Source organism: Pezoporus flaviventris, unplaced genomic scaffold, assembly GCF_033815535.1.
Source record: "Pezoporus flaviventris isolate CSIRO_AGI_PZ_B2104156 unplaced genomic scaffold, CSIRO_AGI_Pfla_v1 ptg000001l, whole genome shotgun sequence".
Lineage (NCBI taxonomy): Eukaryota > Metazoa > Chordata > Aves > Psittaciformes > Psittacidae > Pezoporus > Pezoporus flaviventris.
In genome coordinates this window covers 32,781,283-32,800,021 of record NW_026892549.1, presented here as the reverse complement: position 1 = coordinate 32,800,021, position 18,739 = coordinate 32,781,283, and the positions used below count along the sequence as shown (strand labels likewise).

Sequence of the window (18,739 nt, the reverse complement as noted above, 5' to 3'; positions counted from 1 at the left end):
TTCTGGTCAAGTGCCTTGAGATCTCAGGCAACTTTTAGTGTGTGAGTGCTTGAAGTCTAGTGTAGATCTCTTTTGGTTAAGGGCCTTGCATCCTAAAAGGGAATATTCAAAACAGCTTGTGCCAAAGGTTTATTAGAAATTTACCTCAATGTTATATTTTCCAGTTATTTTAGGTTTAAATGGAAGTGTGCTATAGAAGGAATGAAGAATGTGAATCATCAGATATAACTCCCTATTGAAATTTTATGTAAAAAATTAATTTTTTTTTTTTTTAATCAATGCATGCACTGATTTGCAATATAATAACCTGGATCCTCTGCTTCACTCTTGGAATACAGGAAGTCTCAGCCTTAAAAGAAGCAAACAGGATGGGTCACATAGCAAGTAAGCAAGCTAATAGACAATACTGCAGCACTTTTATTCTAGGAGAATGGATTATTGCCAGAGAAAGAAACCGTGATGAGATTAGCCATGCTTTCTGTTTCAGTCTGGGTTTTTTTTTACATATGTTTTTGTTTACATATGTGTTTACATAGCATCTGTTTTTGTTTACATAGGTGTTTTTAAATTTAAATCTTCTGGGATAAGCTACTATTTTAGCCTCTTTTTAATCTGTGATTTTTCATTCTCAGTAAAGCAATCCCTGAAGATGTCTATGGAGATTGAAAACTCTTTACCACTAAGGTCCAACTTTGCCCTCAAACGTTAGAAGAAATACTGGCTTACATACTTAACTGGATTCATCTTTGGAGTTTTTAGGGTTTCTTTTTAAACATGGTTATTTTATGAAGTAATACAGTAATAAAACAGCATGACCAGTTTGGACGCATACGCTCTCATTAATCTGATGATCTAACCTGTTTTGCAAATACTAACAATTAATTAAGACAGACACACAGAGGCCAAGGCTGTCAAATCTGCCTAAGGGGTTTGGACACCCTCTTCCCATTAAAATTTATATTGCACAAAGCATTACAGTTGTTGCCCTTAGAGCCAAATCGCTGACTGATTCTTTCTAGAGCCTCTCTGCCCCCTCCCCCTTCAAGATGGCCCTGTCAAGCCATGCTTGAGTCACATTGGCAGTTTACTGTGGAAATGCTTGTATTAGAGCTGCAGCTATTATATTCTCCAGGGCTGTAAAGTCATATGTTTGAAAAATTCAAATTATAGGAAGAAAATCACCTGCTATCAATTAAAATGCATAGTGGGTGTTTAGGTTTTTGTTTGTTTGTTTGTTTTTTTAAATTGAGATATTGGCTTTTATGGCTTGCAATCTCCAAAGCATTTGGTTATTCCAGTTAGGGAAAGACATGCATGTATAGCATGCATGGGAGAAAAGGAGTAAAAGTTAAATTTCCCTTATCCATAACCCCAGTTTAAAAATAGCTTCTCTGGTTCTTATGGCACATATTACATACGCATGACTTGAAATGAAGAGCAAAATACGATCTTTTCTAGGTTTTGAAGAGCATATAATGCCACTTATGAGCAATTAAACTTGAAAATGATGCTAAATGCCATGCTACAGCTACAACCCCAAAAAGCCTGCCTGGAAGACAACAGCCTAAAGCAAAACCAGAAATCTCACTTCCAGCAAATCTATTGCTAGTATGTCAACATTACATTTTAAAGAGCACTGCTTTCCTAGCACACATTTATAACTACTGCAAACTTACTTGGACTTTCTGAGTCTGGAACTTCCAAGTAATGATTGGAGATGGACAGAACTGAAAAGACCATTCAGGCCAAATGCCTGCCTCATAAATTACTATTGTTTAGCATACCCTTGTATGCTGTCCCCTTGTCTTCATCTTCTTTATCATTCATATGCAATTGAGTGTGTCTTCATTATACCCTCACTCATGTGCAGTGGAATTATTCCATATGCTGAGCACCGGGAATAAAAACACTACATGACCAGTAGGGACCCTGGTGTTCTTTGAAAATGAACTGTAATCTGTTAGTCTTTGCACATCAGTAAAGCAATATCTTGGCTACATTTTAGTCTGCCCTTCAATAAAATTCTCCTTATATAAAATCAATGGCAAAACACTCCTGGGAACAACACAACTCTTCTTTAAGCTGTGGTCATTAAAGTCTGCCCTTATGCCTTTCTCAGATAAGTATAATATATCTGGATTTGGCCCCAGAAAAACATGTTTAGGAGTCTCCTGCTCAAGATTCAATGTCTTTAAACTCATGTTGTGTACAGTACAGGAATTTTGAGTTTTCCTACCTGACTTTGGGTGTGGATGTGTGTTTGCAAGTGTATGCACACACTTGATTTTAGGAGTAAGGCGTGGGTTTGCTGAAGGTAAGTTACGAATTGAAGACACACTAGAGAATGTCTTATGCCTTTGAAGTTTCTCCTACAACTACCCTAACAAATTGTGGCAATTAACATGCTGTTAGAGTTAGATGTATGCAGCCAGTGCAGGTGCTAATAATTGAAAAAGCATTTAGAGCTTTTACACCCTGGCTGAATATTTCATGATGTGCTGCATGTTTCACTATTTACTCAGTGGGCCTCTGTCACTTCAATCTTCTCTGACTGCTTTGACTGGTGCTATAAAGCTCAACCGAGATAGAGTGACGGCTTGTCACAGGCAAACTCCACTGACTCCAGCAGGGGACTAGCTGTGAAGGTTGTCACGACATTCTGATGGAATTCAGCAAATGTTTTGTGACTAATACACCCAACATTTGTCGGCTACCATTAGCCATTCCCTGTGACCCTCTGCAGTCTGTCTGGATGGCATTAAGTTGTAATGAGAATTTGTTGCCTATGTGTGTTACACTAATGACACTCTTACTGATCTTTCCTTTCACAGGTTAATCAGCAGTGAAATGTATAAGGATTCAGTGCCCAGATGCACCGAGCTTTAGAGAAGAAAATGCAGTATGACAAGAGAAAGAAAACCTGCAGTTTACTGTTATATTCTTTCATGTCATATTCAGAGGCTATCCTAATATTATCTATAATCTCACACTGTCTGACTTTTTCTCTAAATCTACAAAGAATACACCTAACACAGTGTTTGGTACCTAGTGCCCTGTGCTAGGTTATGGGCTGAATCACGCTGCTAAGAATAATAACAGCTATCCTTCCTTCCCTCTTTGTCTGCACAGATGTCGCTGGTGGTTTTTTCTATCCTCAGAAGCCTTAGTGAAGGGTTCACATTAATTTATCCAGACTACTAAGGACATTGATCTAGAGATGTTTACTGTAAGAATCTTGTTTGTGAAAGTATCTTGATACTTCAGGACATGCTCAGAATATGGTTCTGAAGTAAGACTACTCTCACATAGAAAAACAACAAAATAATTAACTTAGAGACTTTTATATGAGCAACTTAATGAGAGGGAGACAAGGCACACAGCCAGAGTGTCTTCTGGTTTTAATATTTCCCGTTGATATCTACTCAAGCTGCAGAACTATCAGTCTTTGAGGGGCAAGAGAATGTACCTGAAAAAATATTTTTTCATTTGTAAAAAATAAAACCACAGTTAAGTGGCATCATAAAATATAGGAGGCTTTTTTGCCTCTTGATGAAGTGCCTCTAGATGAAGTGTGTAGCTTTTATACCTTATGATAAAAGCTACCACTTCTGCAAGTCAAGTTTAAATGTGGTTTAAAACTAAAGTGTTCTTTCTTTCTAAGTGGATCTTCTGTTGCCCTGAACTTTATAAAAATGCCTGTTGATTTCTACTGCTGGAAAATTCTTTTCTTTTCTGATGCTGTTCTCTCATCTCACAAACACTTCTGCAAGATTTCACAGTACTCTAAGAAAAACTAATACTGTCCTCATTCCCATGGGTTAAAACACAACCTCCAATCGTAGCAACAGTCAGAGGGCTATACTATCCCCTATCATTCAAACCATTTCATTCTATAACCTTGTTAAAAACAGGTCTAAGATAACATAGCAACTACTGAGTTACTCCTGTTGCTCATGTTGGCTTCAATGAACTTGTAAAATAGAATCGGGAAGTTAAAAGTGCTACTGAATACCTGCTGTGCTGCAGCTTAGTTATCATTGCATATTAGCACTGCATAAAGTTAGTCTTGTAAATCCTCAACAAAGGATGCAAATTGCAGAGTACATCATAGAAATCTCCAAGGCTGAGGGACATAATTATAAACCATTATTACGGTTAATCAGTTAGCTTTCACCTCTTCAAATCTTACTTTCATGCCTGGTTTGGAGAGTCATAGAAAATCATCAGATTGAACTTATTTTACCAGATTTTGCTTGAGAAATGTCCCCCTCTAGATCTTCTGTCTTTTGGTTTCCATGAGAAATCTCCGCTTCAGCTCATGGAAGGGCTGCACTACAGTGGCAGGGGAAATACAAATTCACCCTGAGTGGCACTAGCAGAAATGTGTATATACATTTAAATGCAAGTAGCTGGGTGGGCAGAGGAGATAATGTCTGCAGCCATTGTTCATATACTTAAACTATTATATCCAACTTGAAGAAAAAGGACAGGAGGCTTCCCCTCAACTTCAGATAAATATCACCAGGTTTCTGGAATCATATGCCAAAAAGGTCACTTTTTTCATGTCACTTAGCTGGGTCTTGACAGCCTCTGAGCAAGTTTTATAGTTTGGTTGAGAATTATTTTAGATCCTGGATCAAGAAAAATCCTCAGGCTTATGAAATTCTCCTTGGCAACACACTGAAAACCCAGCGTCCTCTGATGCCTCTGATTCTTATGTGATCAGGGACACTAATGATAATGACCCTTTGCTGAGTATGCTGTGTCAACTACACCACTACATTCAGAGTGGACAGGGACAAACTATGTTTGCTCTTCAGGCCCCTTGGGCCCTGTCATATGCTATTTGTTCTTGCATTAAGAGGTAGTTTGACTCAGCTGGGCTGACGTTTCCTTCAAGTCAGTGTATTCCACTCATGCAGTAGCAGCTACCAAAGAATTAAGTGCAGACTTGAGCCCCAGCAACAGTCCTTTTAAGTGGCTTTTTTGATTCGTATCCAGGCCTTTTCACATGTTTACTGGTCATTCTGGAATCCAAAATGACACATTAAAAAAAACCTAAACCAAAACAAAAACTAGCTTTGCTATTTTATATTCAGGCAACATAGCCTCCTCATAGTTAACATGGCTGTTCATCAATAACATGCACCAAACTCTGTGACTGTGACATGATGAACAGGTGACTTGATATCACTGCACGACACCAGAGGCATCAAATGGTTCTAACTTTCTTCTCTGTCTTGGGAAGGAGACCTGATTTGTGATTACTCTGCTACTCAGAGTTTTCCTTCATTTTCCTTCTACTTCCTATTTAAATTTTACTTTGCATTGTAATAGGATGTCCTTGTGTTCACATCGCCACAGGTGTACCAGTTTTTTCCTATTGGAGTTTAAACTATTTTTAAATAATACCCATGTTCTTGTGGGTTTAATGGGACAGACTTCTGTTGATGTAAACCAGATAGAATAATAATGACAATGCAGAGCATTTTTCTAGTTAATTTGCATTTGTAGCTATAGTTGGAATTTGACGGTTTTATTTCTGATTGCTTAGATTCTTCCACTATTGCATCAGCATGATTCTGCTCATGTTATTTGATGTGATGCAGGATTCAGTTAGAACAGTGACTTTCTAAATGTGAATCGAGAGCATCTGTGATGTATACAACAAACATTTGTATGCCTACCATCTATGTATTTCAGTTAGTAATATACTGGCATATAGAGACAATAACATCAAAAAGATTATACTGAAAAGATGTCTTCCATCTATCTATCTGAAAGTAGAAAGTACAGCTTTCTACTTACATATGAGTAAAACCCCAAAATTCCCTCTTTCTGACCAAGTCTAAATAAGCACCTGTCAGACCTCCTGTCGGCACGTCCCAGGGAATGTTTATGATATAGCTTCTGTCCTCTGTTCTACTCTGGTGATGGCAGAAGTCATAAAGTTTTATCCTATGGCATAATACCCTCTTTCCTGATTTGCACCCCCACTGTGGAAATATGAGCATTTTCAACATTATCTTAACTGTAGGGCTGCTCAGAAAGGGATTCTAAAGTCACAACTCACATTATCATTTATAAATGAACTTTACACATATTATTATAAATGAATTATTTCACATATTTCACTTTTTTATATGCCCCAGACTTCTTGTCCTCCAGGCCCCCTCTAGGTCCAGGCCCATAACTCAGGAAAGTAAGTAGCCAGCTGTTTCTGTGGGAGTAACGGGGGTGAAGCTGGCTTTGAAAAGGAGTTTTTAAAGTAAATTTAGGAAAAATATTGTAAAGATAAATATCATCTACAGACATGACAGTGCTTTAGCTGATTTACCTCTTGTGTACCTCTTTAGCTGACATACACTAAAAAATTTGGGCAGGAAAGCAAGTACCTGTCACTTTAGGTAATTCACAAGGATACAAAATAGCAGATAATATATCCCACCTTTGTTTATCAGAATGGAGAAAATTACACACAAAGCTTAACAGAGTTCTCTTCTGATTCAATCCATTTTGTCTTATTTAGCACCTTAACCAAAGTTAAGTCAGTGTAGATAAAGGGTAAGATGAAGAGACAAGAGGTTGGGTCTGGGGAGAGGCTGAGGGTGCCAACACAGGGCTGGTGAATAAATTTAGCAGCAAGGGAGAAGAAGAAGAAAACAATGTCTGGATTTGGAAGCCTGGCAAGTTCTCCACTTGCTGCTCGGCTTGTGTTTAGCAATTCTGATGTGCTACTGAGCAGACAGCTCAGGCTCAGGACGACTACTCTCCCTCAGTCCCTCTTCAGCAGGCAATGAAAGCAGGCTCCACTTTGAAAATCTTCCCCCATCATGCAAACTGACACAGGCATGCTTTTCAAAAACCCACAGCCAATCTGTTGATCATTACTTATTTACAAAGGCCTTCGGGCAGAAAGTCCTGTAAAAACCATACTTGATACGGTATACACTAGCTTTTTCTGCTTGTGGAAAAAAGTACCCCTAAGGCTACCTCAAACCATCACTTTCTATTGCACATAAAATGTACCGCGTAACACTAAAGTATTTAATATATATGGTATAATATATCTACAGGAAAGGCATTTGTGTAGAAGTATGTTACCCTGTATTTCGTAATTTGATGTTTTGCTGAAGGCTATGACTTGAAAAAGCCTGCACCTAGTACAGAGGACCTGTCATCTCAGTACCCAAGAGCCAATAGAATAAAGAAGTACCCTTAAGCAGCAAAACTTTGACACAGCTTTGAAGCATATGAAAACAGTATAACTCCCCAGAATTATTATTACTCAAGATCAAAGAAATGAGGCATACTTTACATAGCAAACAGGGACAGTGTGTTCAGCTCTCTCTCTCTCTTTCCCTTTCTTTTTATTTCTTCTTCCACAAAATTTGGATTTGGTGGGTGTGTGTGTATGAATCTCCCACATGTTTAAAACTTTTAAGTGGTTAAAACTATTAGCACCAGCTAAGAAGTCTGTCCAAAGGTAAGTAAATTGAAAATGAGGCTAGCATGACAACTGGCACCATAAAAATGAGAAGCTTGCCAGTATGTTCATTTTATTCTTCCTCATAAACTGTAAACAAGCATGTAAATCAGTGTCATATGGGCAAGGCTAAGCTAACAGGAAGGCAGAAAACTTTTAATGATACATTAAACAGGAGTAGATGGTCAATAGGAAAAAGAAACTAAAGCAGGGTGCATTTTCCTCTGTGAATCAATCTCATGTTCGGTTCTGTACTCTAAACAGAGATGAAGATGATTTCTAGAAGTCACGTCCTTGAATGTACCTTATATTGCAGTAACAATAAACTGTAAAATGGATGCTTCCGTAACTGGCCAAAGAAAATTCTAGTCCACTGACTGAAATACAAATAAGGGTATTAGCTGTAGCCAGAATCGTTAAAGGGACAAAATAAATTTCATCAGTGATTTTATATACGGAAAGAACTATATATTCACAATTTTTTTTCACTTAACCTCTGTGACTACAGAGCAGTTACATGTATACATACACCCAAAACCCAAACTGAATGTGTCTGTTTATGTATATAAATAAGTTTACATTTTTCTGTGTGTGTATATATAGATATATAGATATATAGATATATATCTGTGCAGTGGAAAATATCTGCTATGGTATTTAGTTCCGGATACAACTATGGACTGAGGTTCCAGCCTAGCTATTTAGATATGCAAAACCAGAGCAGGAACGCCCTCCTTGTAGAAACTCCATGTCTGCTTTCTGATCCTGCTCTGACTGACTTGAGCAGGCAAAAGGTGAAGCACCTTTTGCAAATGCTATACTACTTTAATAGATTCCAATTCCTTGCTGCTTTTGTAGTTTTACCAAATCTCTTCACAGTATCACAGTATCACAGTATGCTAGAGATTGGAAGGGACCTCGAAAGACCATCTAGTCCAATCCCCCTGCTGGAGCAGGAACACCTAGATAATGTTACACAGGAATGCGTCCAGGCGGGTTTTGAATGTTTCCAGGGAAGGAGACTCCACAACCTCCCTGGGCAGCCTGTTCCAGTGTTCTGTCACCCTCACTGAGAAGAAGTTTCTTCTCAAGTTTAAGTGGAACCTCTTGTGTTCCAGTTTGTACCCATTACCCCTTGTCCTATCATTGTTTGCCACTGAGTAGAGCCTGGCTCCATCCTCGTGACACTCCCCCTTTATATATTTATAGACACTAATAAGGTCACCCCTCAGTCTCCTCTTCTCTAAACTATAGAGACCCAGCTCCTATCATTGTTTGCCACTGAGTAGAGCCTGGCTCCATCCTCGTGACACTCCCCCTTTATATATTTATAGACACTAATAAGGTCACCCCTCAGTCTCCTCTTCTCTAAACTATAGAGACCCAGCTCCCTCAGTCTTTCCTCATAAGGGAGATGCTCCACTCCCTTAATCATCTTCGTTGCCCTGCGCTGGACTCTCTCCAGCAGCTCCCTGTCCTTCTTGAACTGAGGGGCCCAGAACTGGACACAATATTCCAGATGGGGTCTTACCAGGGCAGAGTAGAGGGGAAGGAGGACCTCTCTCGACCTACTAACCACCCCAGGATGCCATTGGCCTTCTTAGCCACAAGGGCACAGTGTTGGCTCATGGTCATCCTGTCGTCCACTAGGACCCCCAGGTCCCTCTCCCCTACACTGCTCTCTAACAGGTCGTTCCCCAACCTATACTGGAACCTGGGGTATATATCATTTTATACCAGTAGGCCTTTCTATGATTATGTAGTTTTCTTCCATAGGACAAACTACCTCTAAGAGGTAGAGGTAGAGGTAGTTTGTCCTATGGAAGAAAACTACATAATCATAGAGGTAGAGGTAGAGGTAGTTTGTCCTATGGAAGAAAACTACATAATCATAGAAAGGCCTACTGGTATAAAATGATATATACATAGCAACAGTGGGAAAATATCACTAACAAGATGATGTTTTCATCACCCACTTTCAGAGCATGTACTACCCTCTTAAAAATGCCTGTATTTCATAATTAATGTGCTTTTAGCCTGACTAAAATTGCATTAGTTTTGAACTTTGCTTTGGCAAGTACATAGATTATTTGACTTTTTTATCAGTCTAAATCAATTAAGAGAAATTTGATTTCAATCGACAGGATAAAAGGAAGGTAATATTCAGGTTCATTTTTGATTGTGATGATACATCTCACATATGGCCTTAAGTACAGAAAACAGTACTCAGAGAGAATCCAACAAAAAGAGAATTGCCTGAGGCAAAGTAACCACATGAGTTCCCCTGATTGGTTAGTGCTATCATTAGTGCCACTGCTGTTTAAGAACTACACACGGACAGGACAGGGTGACAGCTAAGACTTTAAAGCCTATGTATTTTTCAAACAGCTTTTCAAACTGTTTTTTATGACAGAATTTTTTTTCAGCTCTATCATTAACTGCTGACAAGCTGACAGAATAAATACTTCAGCCTTTCAGACGCGATCTAACAATCTTTTTTTTCCATCCCCCTCCCCTTATTTTTGATGTGGGGGGAGGAGAAGAGCAAGGAAGAAAGAAAGGAGATGAAGATACAAGTTTCTTACAGTCTTACCTCATCAGTTTGGGTGAGGAGTTGGGTGAATTTCGCATGCCTCCATTTCGCTGCTTTTTTTTGGGTGATAGTGTTGACGGCTGCTCATCTTCAACTGGAAATATAAGGAACTCATGAGATTAAGTACTGCTCGAAGTGCAATGTGAAATACAAGTGAAGTAGCAAAGAACACACACTCTATCTCCATTCACGCACTGATACTTCATTGCTAACATAGGCCCAACAGTAATAAAAATCAAATACATGTTAGTGAAAGAGATTGGTTTGAAGGAGAAGCAGGGAAAATATCACGATTTTGAACACAGGCTTTCAAATTGGTTTCATACTTCAAAAACAAAGGAGGGGGGACAACATTTGAGTTATTCTTAAGAGTTATTTTCAGTTAATCTGCACTACAGAAAAGTAGAATTAGTGCTCTGCTATAGTCCCAGAAAGACAAAGTACTAAAAGAGAAAGACAAAGCTGCCAGCCTGCTTTTGCTAATGAACTAGACACCAGTTGGTTCTTGCTGCTCACATGCCAAACAATAGAGTCTTCACGAAGAGATGTAAAATATTCAATGCCTTGATGTTCAATGATTCAGTTAGTTGAGAATGTGAATGCAGCCTGCCATTGTGCAGAAATCTCCAGCACAAGTCAGACCTCATCATTCTACCCTTCTCACAAAAGGGAGTTTTAACAGGAGTGAACAGAATGAGGTTGAATGGAAGTGGGGACACAATACCTGTATAACAGAGGATGCATGTGTTATGCAATCTTTTAATGAAGATGAGGTGCATTTTCAATGACAGATCCAGATGTAAAATCAGATACAGTTTTGCCAATCATAAACTACTCTTGGATAACCTATGTCACAATACACACTGCTTAAAGAAGTGCAGTTTTGAATTACTCATCAGTAACAATTAACCATCATTTTTCCTGCTTCAAGATTCTTACTGCACTTGATAATCTGCACATGAGGTTTGCATGTGCTATCAAACAGAATTATCTTATGCCTGCTTTCTCAAATTCATACTAACATTAAATTATTCAAATAAAAAGAAAGAAAAATACACCTTTTTTTCATTCTATTGTTAACTGAAAAATGTACTAGTATATAATATAACTGATGCCTAGGAAGCTGTTACTTTAAAGCTAAAAGGAAAGAGATTATTATTAGTAGTAGTAGCACAGCAGCTATATTACAAGAGCTTAAGACACATTAGCAGTGCACAAGCAGAGGCTGGAAAAAAAAAAAAAAATTCTACCTGCAACAAGCTATGCTGGAAGAACAACAAAACCTGATATATGTCATCTACCCTGGGCCTATATGGGAAGAAATTAACACTATCCTTCTGCTATAACCCTCTTTTGACACTATTTTATTACAGGCTGAATTCTAGCCATCATGTGTTTGCCTAAGTTGGCTATGGCACTTCATTTTACTTTGTCAAGACCAAAGGACTGGGCTCTGAAAAAGCAGATGTGCTGACTTTTTAACTGATCTGACATCATCTAACACATCAAGGGAATCAAAATAACAGAAAATATCACAGAAGAAAAACTAAACAAAAAAAAAAAATGCCACCTACCTCCCCCAAAATGCCCCCAAGAATGGTGCAATGAGTCTCTAATAATAATTTTTTTTTTTCACTAACTCAACTTTCTTTTCTTCTTTGGACACCATCCCCAAAGACAAAGCCATTTTCTTCATATCTGACTTTTGTTTTTTCCAAAGTCAGGGTTCTATAGTGGAAATGCTTACTGCTGATTAGTCAAGAACCATTTTTTGTTTGTCAGAGAGATAAATAAGTCCATAGAAAATTCTCAAAAATATACAAATTGAAATTTTCTTTCTGTAACTGTTTGGATTAAGCTAAATCACTTCAGCAGTTAGCTATTTGTAATATGAAGTGAATATGCACAGAATTATTTTCTTAGTACTATTTTTCTATTTCCATTTCTACTATATTTATATTTCTATTATGATTATAACAAAGTACCAGAATACCCTCTGCAAATCACTCATTTGGAAATGGCCTAGTCTTGTTTTAAACTTGTCTATCAAAAAGTTATTTTTGTGCTACTCCACACAGACAATATGTTGCTTTCAAGATATACACTGTTCTCTCTTGTTCTTTATAGGATATAAATATTCAGCTCCAATCTGATGAATCCACCACTTAAAAGACCAAAGAAACAAGAAACATGCAAAATGTTCCTTCCAGAAGCCAGCTACAACTGATACATTTTGCTCTCTTGGTAGTAAAAAGTTCTAAATTTCACTTAATTTAATCTACTTCCATGGGATTACAGAATGTTTGTTGACAGATTTAGTACTGCACCATAAGCAAAGTCTATTTTTACACCATTTTAACAGTTTAAGGAAAATATATAGCCATCAGGATTGTGTGTAAAATCTTAACACAAGTCAACTGTAGATGGTATTACAGACAGAAATATTTCCATGAACAACAGAAAACACTGTTAAAAAAGAATAATTTTCCAAGTTTTCAGCTAGCTAATAAAACTCCTGTCTGATTCTTACAGATACTGCAAGTTTGTACAATAAGTATCTTTTGTACTACATGGTCGAACATTCGTGTTCTCCAGTGTGGCCAATTGTCCTGTCCCTTCTGTCCAATTAAATACCAAAGTCTTACTAGTATCAACAAACAGAATAACCATTTCTACAATTAGATTTCTAGCAGTCTGCATTTATTTTTGTTACTGCATCTACAACAAATAAGCTCCCTCTTTTGATACATGCTTCTCATATCCAAACTATGCTATTGTCACCAACTGCCTGGAAAGTCCAAGGTTAATGTGTCTCATTAGTTAGTATCTGTTAGAAAAGCCTTCTGAGAGATCTCAATTGTTGCTAAAGCAATGCCTTGATTAAGCAACGAAGCCATTTATTCTCACTGCAGCAATGAAAGGTGATCTATCTTAATCATATCACATCCAAACAATATTTTGTTTGGATGTGAAAACTGTGCATAGACTTTACAGGGCAGCTGCATATTAGAAATGCAGCTCCATAATAATGGGGGAAGGAAATCCATGCAGCTGAAATATGTGAATGGTATATAATGGACACCATTACTTATGGCTTGGTTCCCAAAAGTGTTGCAATGATAACTCACAAGTCACTTCTTAGTATTAAGTGAGATATAAAACATATTTAATTATTATCCTTCAGATACTCTTAGCAATTTCCTGCATATTTAAGGAAACAGATCTAACAAAATTTTTAGTAAAGCCATAAAAGGTCATTTTATTTTCATGGTTCCTGTGTCTGCATTCATTAAAAATGGAGTCCTAAATTTGCTTGTTCATATGAAAGACAAACATATTTCAAAAATGATATATGACAACTCAACTCTGATGTTGTATGCTTGACCTAGTGTTTTTGTTAATAAGTCCTTGTTTTTAGTATTTTGACATCTTTAGGCATGATTACCATTAAAATACAGTTACAGTATGCAGACTTTTTTTTTTCACCAGCTTTCATCAAAATTTCAAATAAGTTCAAGAGCTGGACACAGAATTTTATAGAATCAGAACTCCAGCTTCTGAGTTCTAATAAAATTCAAGAGCTTGTTTGTGCATCCCTAAGTATAATAACACATTACGTACTGTTGTAATAATGCAGTGCTCACTTGTCTAATAGGCAAAGAATCTAACAGGTTTACAGTTCAGGAAGACTCACTGCTAGAAAAATGTCAGGCAAGCCTAATGAGGTTTCAGATGCTTCAGTTTATACTGGAGTTTAATTTAAAAGTTACACTGATTTTTCAACATGTTTACTTATTCTTGTGTAAAGAGGATTCATAATTTCAAAGTCATAACATCCAGACAATGCTCTATGAATTGATTTAAGATGTGCTGGTAATTTTTACAGCCTTAATGTGGAACTGAACATCTGTAACAACATACTACTTGACTTTTATCTTCATTCCGTTTTTAAAGCAAAATAAAGGGAATGTCTTTCAGAAACAGTCGACAAGTTCATAGCTTTTTTCTTTGTCATTTTGTTACTATTTTCTAAATAAATCTGTCTCCTTCACTGCCTCTCCCAGGTCACTAGCAGAACAGTTTACAGACACTTTTACATACCCGAAAGAGATAGGATTTGAAATAACATCTATGTTACTGAACATCTCATGGACTGGAATACCTGGTAAACTCATTCTCTCTAGCATGTAAATGCTTCAGAGCAAATAAACCTTATGAAAGGTAAAGCACAAACCACCCAGAAACATTAGTTGACTAGCTGAATTGATTAACTTATTAATCACCACACCTGGAGAAATCCACATCTGGAAGCACTTAATAGAGCATTAGTAATGTCATAGTCACATTGAAAACAGACTGCAAGACCATGCACAAACCAATATGTATTGCTTTATGCATCCAGCTACAGGGCTACCTACGGAGATCTTGGTTCAACCCAGGCTTTTGGGAGTGGTAGCGGTATTTTACAGGCAAGCTGAGTGCCCTTTGCAATCTACAGTATGTAGATTTTCCTTGTTCAACAGAACTCAATAAGTTGTTGGGTAGGATGAGGCTCCCTTTACGGTTATTAACAAGTGGAACAGGTTCCATGACTCCTTCAGTGGACTTGGCACCAACCAATGCATTAGCAGTTGCATTCTTGAATTGATATGAACATTTTGGGTAACTTGATCTAGCTGCATTCTTTACTTCTAAACAATAAGAAAAAGTTTAAATTAATGTCTTTGTATTAAAAGTTATTTCAAACTACAAACATGAATCAGTTTTGATATTATGTGGAAATACAAACTTTAAACCTTAAAGTATCAGTTTCTGCTCTTGAAATAAAGGCTTATTCAGCTAACTCAAGTGTTTTTCTAAAAATGCCTTTTTATAGAAGAATACTTATAAAAGGATTATTCCACAATCTTATCATCTTTAAGCAATAATCCCATCCTAGGGTAACTGTGTCTGAGGAAACACTTATTTCCCACGTGTTGATGAAGGCTTTGAGATATACTAGCTGTGGAAGATGTTTATTCCTTTGAATCCATTGAAAATGACAGGGGAGGTAGAGCACTCTGCTGCTACTAAAATAAATAAAGAGTTGTGGAAAAAAGTAAGGCCAAGACTTCAAAATTGTGCAAGCATACTTATGGAATTAAACTGACGCTTAGAAGCCTACATAAAAGTTGCTGGGTATTCAGAAGTGCTGAATATTGTGAATTTCAGGAGTCATACATAGCACCTCTGAAAAGAAAGCTAATAAATTTAATTTCTAAATATGGATTTATCTTAAAACTGTGATTCTTAGTCTTCCATTACTAATAGAACAAAGCTAATTAAACAAAGAAATCCCACGTTTTTATACCACTAACAAATTACAAACTCCATAAAAGACAATTACAAAATGCTTTTCTGGTAAAAATATGTAGTGATGATCTTCTAATGCTCGTTTCATTCTGAATAAGTATATTATAGAGAAGAAAGTATATTACTGATTCACTAAGACCTTATATTCTGTTATATATAATGAGGTGAGGAGGTTAGGTAGGGAGTAGTTTGTGGACTGATAACCTTGCAGTATTACTTCCATGTGTTTCAATTGCCTTCAAGTTTTCATGGAGAACTTCGAATAGACAGTAGCTCCAAATTATTTGAGGAGGTTGGCACGGTTTTGGGCATCTTTATCTCATTTACCATCAGCTAGAAATACTGTCTGGTAATGGGAAAGACACATACATAGCATCCACATGCTTTCTATTTATGTTCAGGCACAAAATCTCTCTCACTCATAAAAGAGTAATTTGGATGTCCTTTTCGACAAGGTTCAATTTTTTGGTGACAAAGTATCCATTCCCATTCAACGATCTCTGAATTGATGGCTTGCTACTGCTCTGAGTGAATACAAAAATCAGTGAGAACAGAACTAGTGTCTAACCCACAGTGTTTTTCTGTTCTTTGCTAACAGTAGTAATGTTTAAAGTAGAATGATAATAATACCTACTCATGACATTTCACATAAATTTTAAATCACTGGAGAACAGCATATATCTGATTAGCAAAATTTCCACCAAAATGCTGTGTATTATATTGGATACAATACTTGAAAATTATCAATCTTACCTTGGGGTTACTGGGGTTTTGTCAAATCTTGAACTTCTATCTTTGATATTCCTCTAGTGAAACAATTTTCAGATGGTAAGATATCACTGCAGAAACTTACCTCCCTACATAAGTCACTGGTCAAGCATGTATTTGAACAGTTTGAAGTACATCAATTCAGTTCTATCTTTAATAACATTTGAATAATCTTTAATATAATAATATTTGAAATAATCTTTATAAATCTACACGCCTACATCAAAGTACCTTCACATACAATGGAAGAAGACCAAAACCTATTAATAATGCTTATCCACCCTCCAATTAAGTTGTTTAAGAAACATCATAATCTTTTCACAGTCTTTTCTGGAGTACAAGAAGTGATGGTTTCAGATACCAGACCTGACTATTAAGCACTAAACTTCCATAATAATGTATGTCTTATGGCATATTTCATGCAGATATAAGCAAGCTTTCCCAAGAATTTGTGCTTGCAGTGTCACAGCATGAGCCAGAACTAAAATACCTTGTCTTACAGCTTGAGCTTGGCATCATATTTAATAGCATCACATGATCGTGTTCAGCATGAAGGCAGACAGAGCTGCTTAAAATACATCCTACTTGCTTTTATTTCCAACAGTGTACTCAGGTACTACCACTGAAAAGCAACACATTAAACACTGTGGATAACAGAATTGCCATTTTTGTCAAATTATTCCAGATTTTAAAAGTTCTAATGACCCGTTTCACCCCATAGAGGGTGAAATAACCTCCTGCCTCAGAAAAGAGCTCAACTGCTTCAGAAGAAAATGGAAGAAGCCCCATAGTACAGGAGTATGGAGTACCCTGTTCATAGGACAAGTTTCTTTCTGACTCCAACAGTTTATGGCTTATGTCTTTTTACTCAATCTTGAAAAGAAAAGAGTACAGTATAATATCTGAATAACCTATCTTTGATAGACATAATTATCTCTTTCTCCATTCCTTTCATAAAATTACATATTTTTTATCTGGGAAGAGTAAAACTGGCTGTTCTAAATAGTCTGTCAATTTGTACATGCACACTGTGCCACAAACACAAGCACGTTACAATACACATGGAACTACACATACCAGCACAGATGTGCAATTTTGAACACAAGAGGTTACTATGCTTTCAGATTAAGCAGTATTATGCAACTCAGTGAGAAATACACCATCACTTCTACAGATACATATTATAATATGCAGAACCTAAAATGGTTTTTATAGCACCCTGTTGTTCAGCAGTTTCTTTTTATTAATAATTAAAAATCTGATAGGGTGCTTGCCTCACTATGTGGGCTGACTTCCACAGAAAACATATCTGGGAAACAAAGATTGCTGTTAATTATATGGAACTAAATACATCCTTACATGCTGTCACTGCCTCACTTGGTTTGGCAACAAAACTGTCTGGATTGGGCTAATTTTTTGTACCACTGTGCAATGTTAAACCACAACCTCCAAATCCACAAGCATTCTCTTCCAAGTATGTGATGAGTTTAGCACCAGCATCTAGTCACAGATCAGTTTCTCTTTATCTAATATGACATAAACCTTTATTTTTAATGCAAATGGTCACAGGACAAGCATGCTGCCTGCATTACTTATTCTGCCAAAGTTCATTAGAACTATTCAGGACACTTGTCATGTATCCATAAGGCTTTACCATTGTTATCTGAGAACAGAAACAGTTACTGGTCATTTTGAGAGCAAATTTGAATAGCTCTTTGAGCATGGCAAACAATGAGGAAGTGGATAAGAGTAGAGTAAGAATAAGGAATTCATGTTTTCTGTAGTATTTCCTAATGGCACTGTGGTGGGTGCCACTGGGGTGGACACTACCTACTTTTGGTAAATGCTGTACAGAACTTGCCCAGGAAATCTGTCAACATTAGACAGATAAAAAAATCATATCTATAAAATGTGAGATATTAATGCAATTTATGCAAACATATTTTGAAGCTGCATGCATTCTTATTTCATTTCCCCACCCTCAAGACCTCCCTTTCAAGCTCAATGAATATACACTTGCCTACAGTCTGTATTATGGAATCGTGCCTATTTCTATTTCTCTACATTTTATTTATTATAATGAAGATAATTTTAAATACAATCTGCAAGTCCCTGAACATTTTTAAAACAACCAATGTAGTTAATCTAATGCCTATGGCAATCTCTATTTATTCTTTGTGAGCATACACTTGCCATAACTTAAAACTGGGCTGAGCTTTAATTTAAATGTAACAAGGCAGAATACCAGTACAGTGCTTTCAACAAAATGGCTGAAACTGGCTTCAGCATGATTTGCCTGGAAGGGAAGATGAAAATGTGTTTTAAAGGAGAAAAAAATATCCTGACCAAAACCAGACATTCTAAACAACCACCACTGATACCCACTGCTCCCTTCCACCCCCATCTCTATCAGCTGCTAGGCTTTCAGCACCATTTTTCGCCAGACACTAGCACAGTGTTTTCCTTCATAGTCAGCCATCAGCCAGAGCTGTCAGTTGCAGATACTTCATTTTTGTTTCAGTCTAATTCATACTGCACTC

General features: G+C 37.0%; 1 protein-coding gene across 47 annotated transcripts in view; it reads right to left on the bottom strand.

The window, feature by feature from the left end:
- Positions 1 to 18,739, bottom strand: part of KCNMA1 (potassium calcium-activated channel subfamily M alpha 1) — a 491,027-nt gene that overhangs the window by 62,361 nt on the left and 409,927 nt on the right. For 33 of the 47 annotated variants that reach the window (XM_061450633.1, XM_061450693.1, XM_061450702.1 and 30 more), the window contains one exon: positions 10,080 to 10,173. In XM_061450633.1, the coding sequence (XP_061306617.1) occupies positions 10,080 to 10,173 (94 nt within the window). Of the gene's footprint in view, positions 1 to 10,079; positions 10,174 to 14,497; positions 14,771 to 18,739 lie in introns of all 47 variants that reach the window. The other 14 variants (XM_061450666.1, XM_061450643.1, XM_061450649.1 and 11 more) reach the window with 1 other exon arrangement.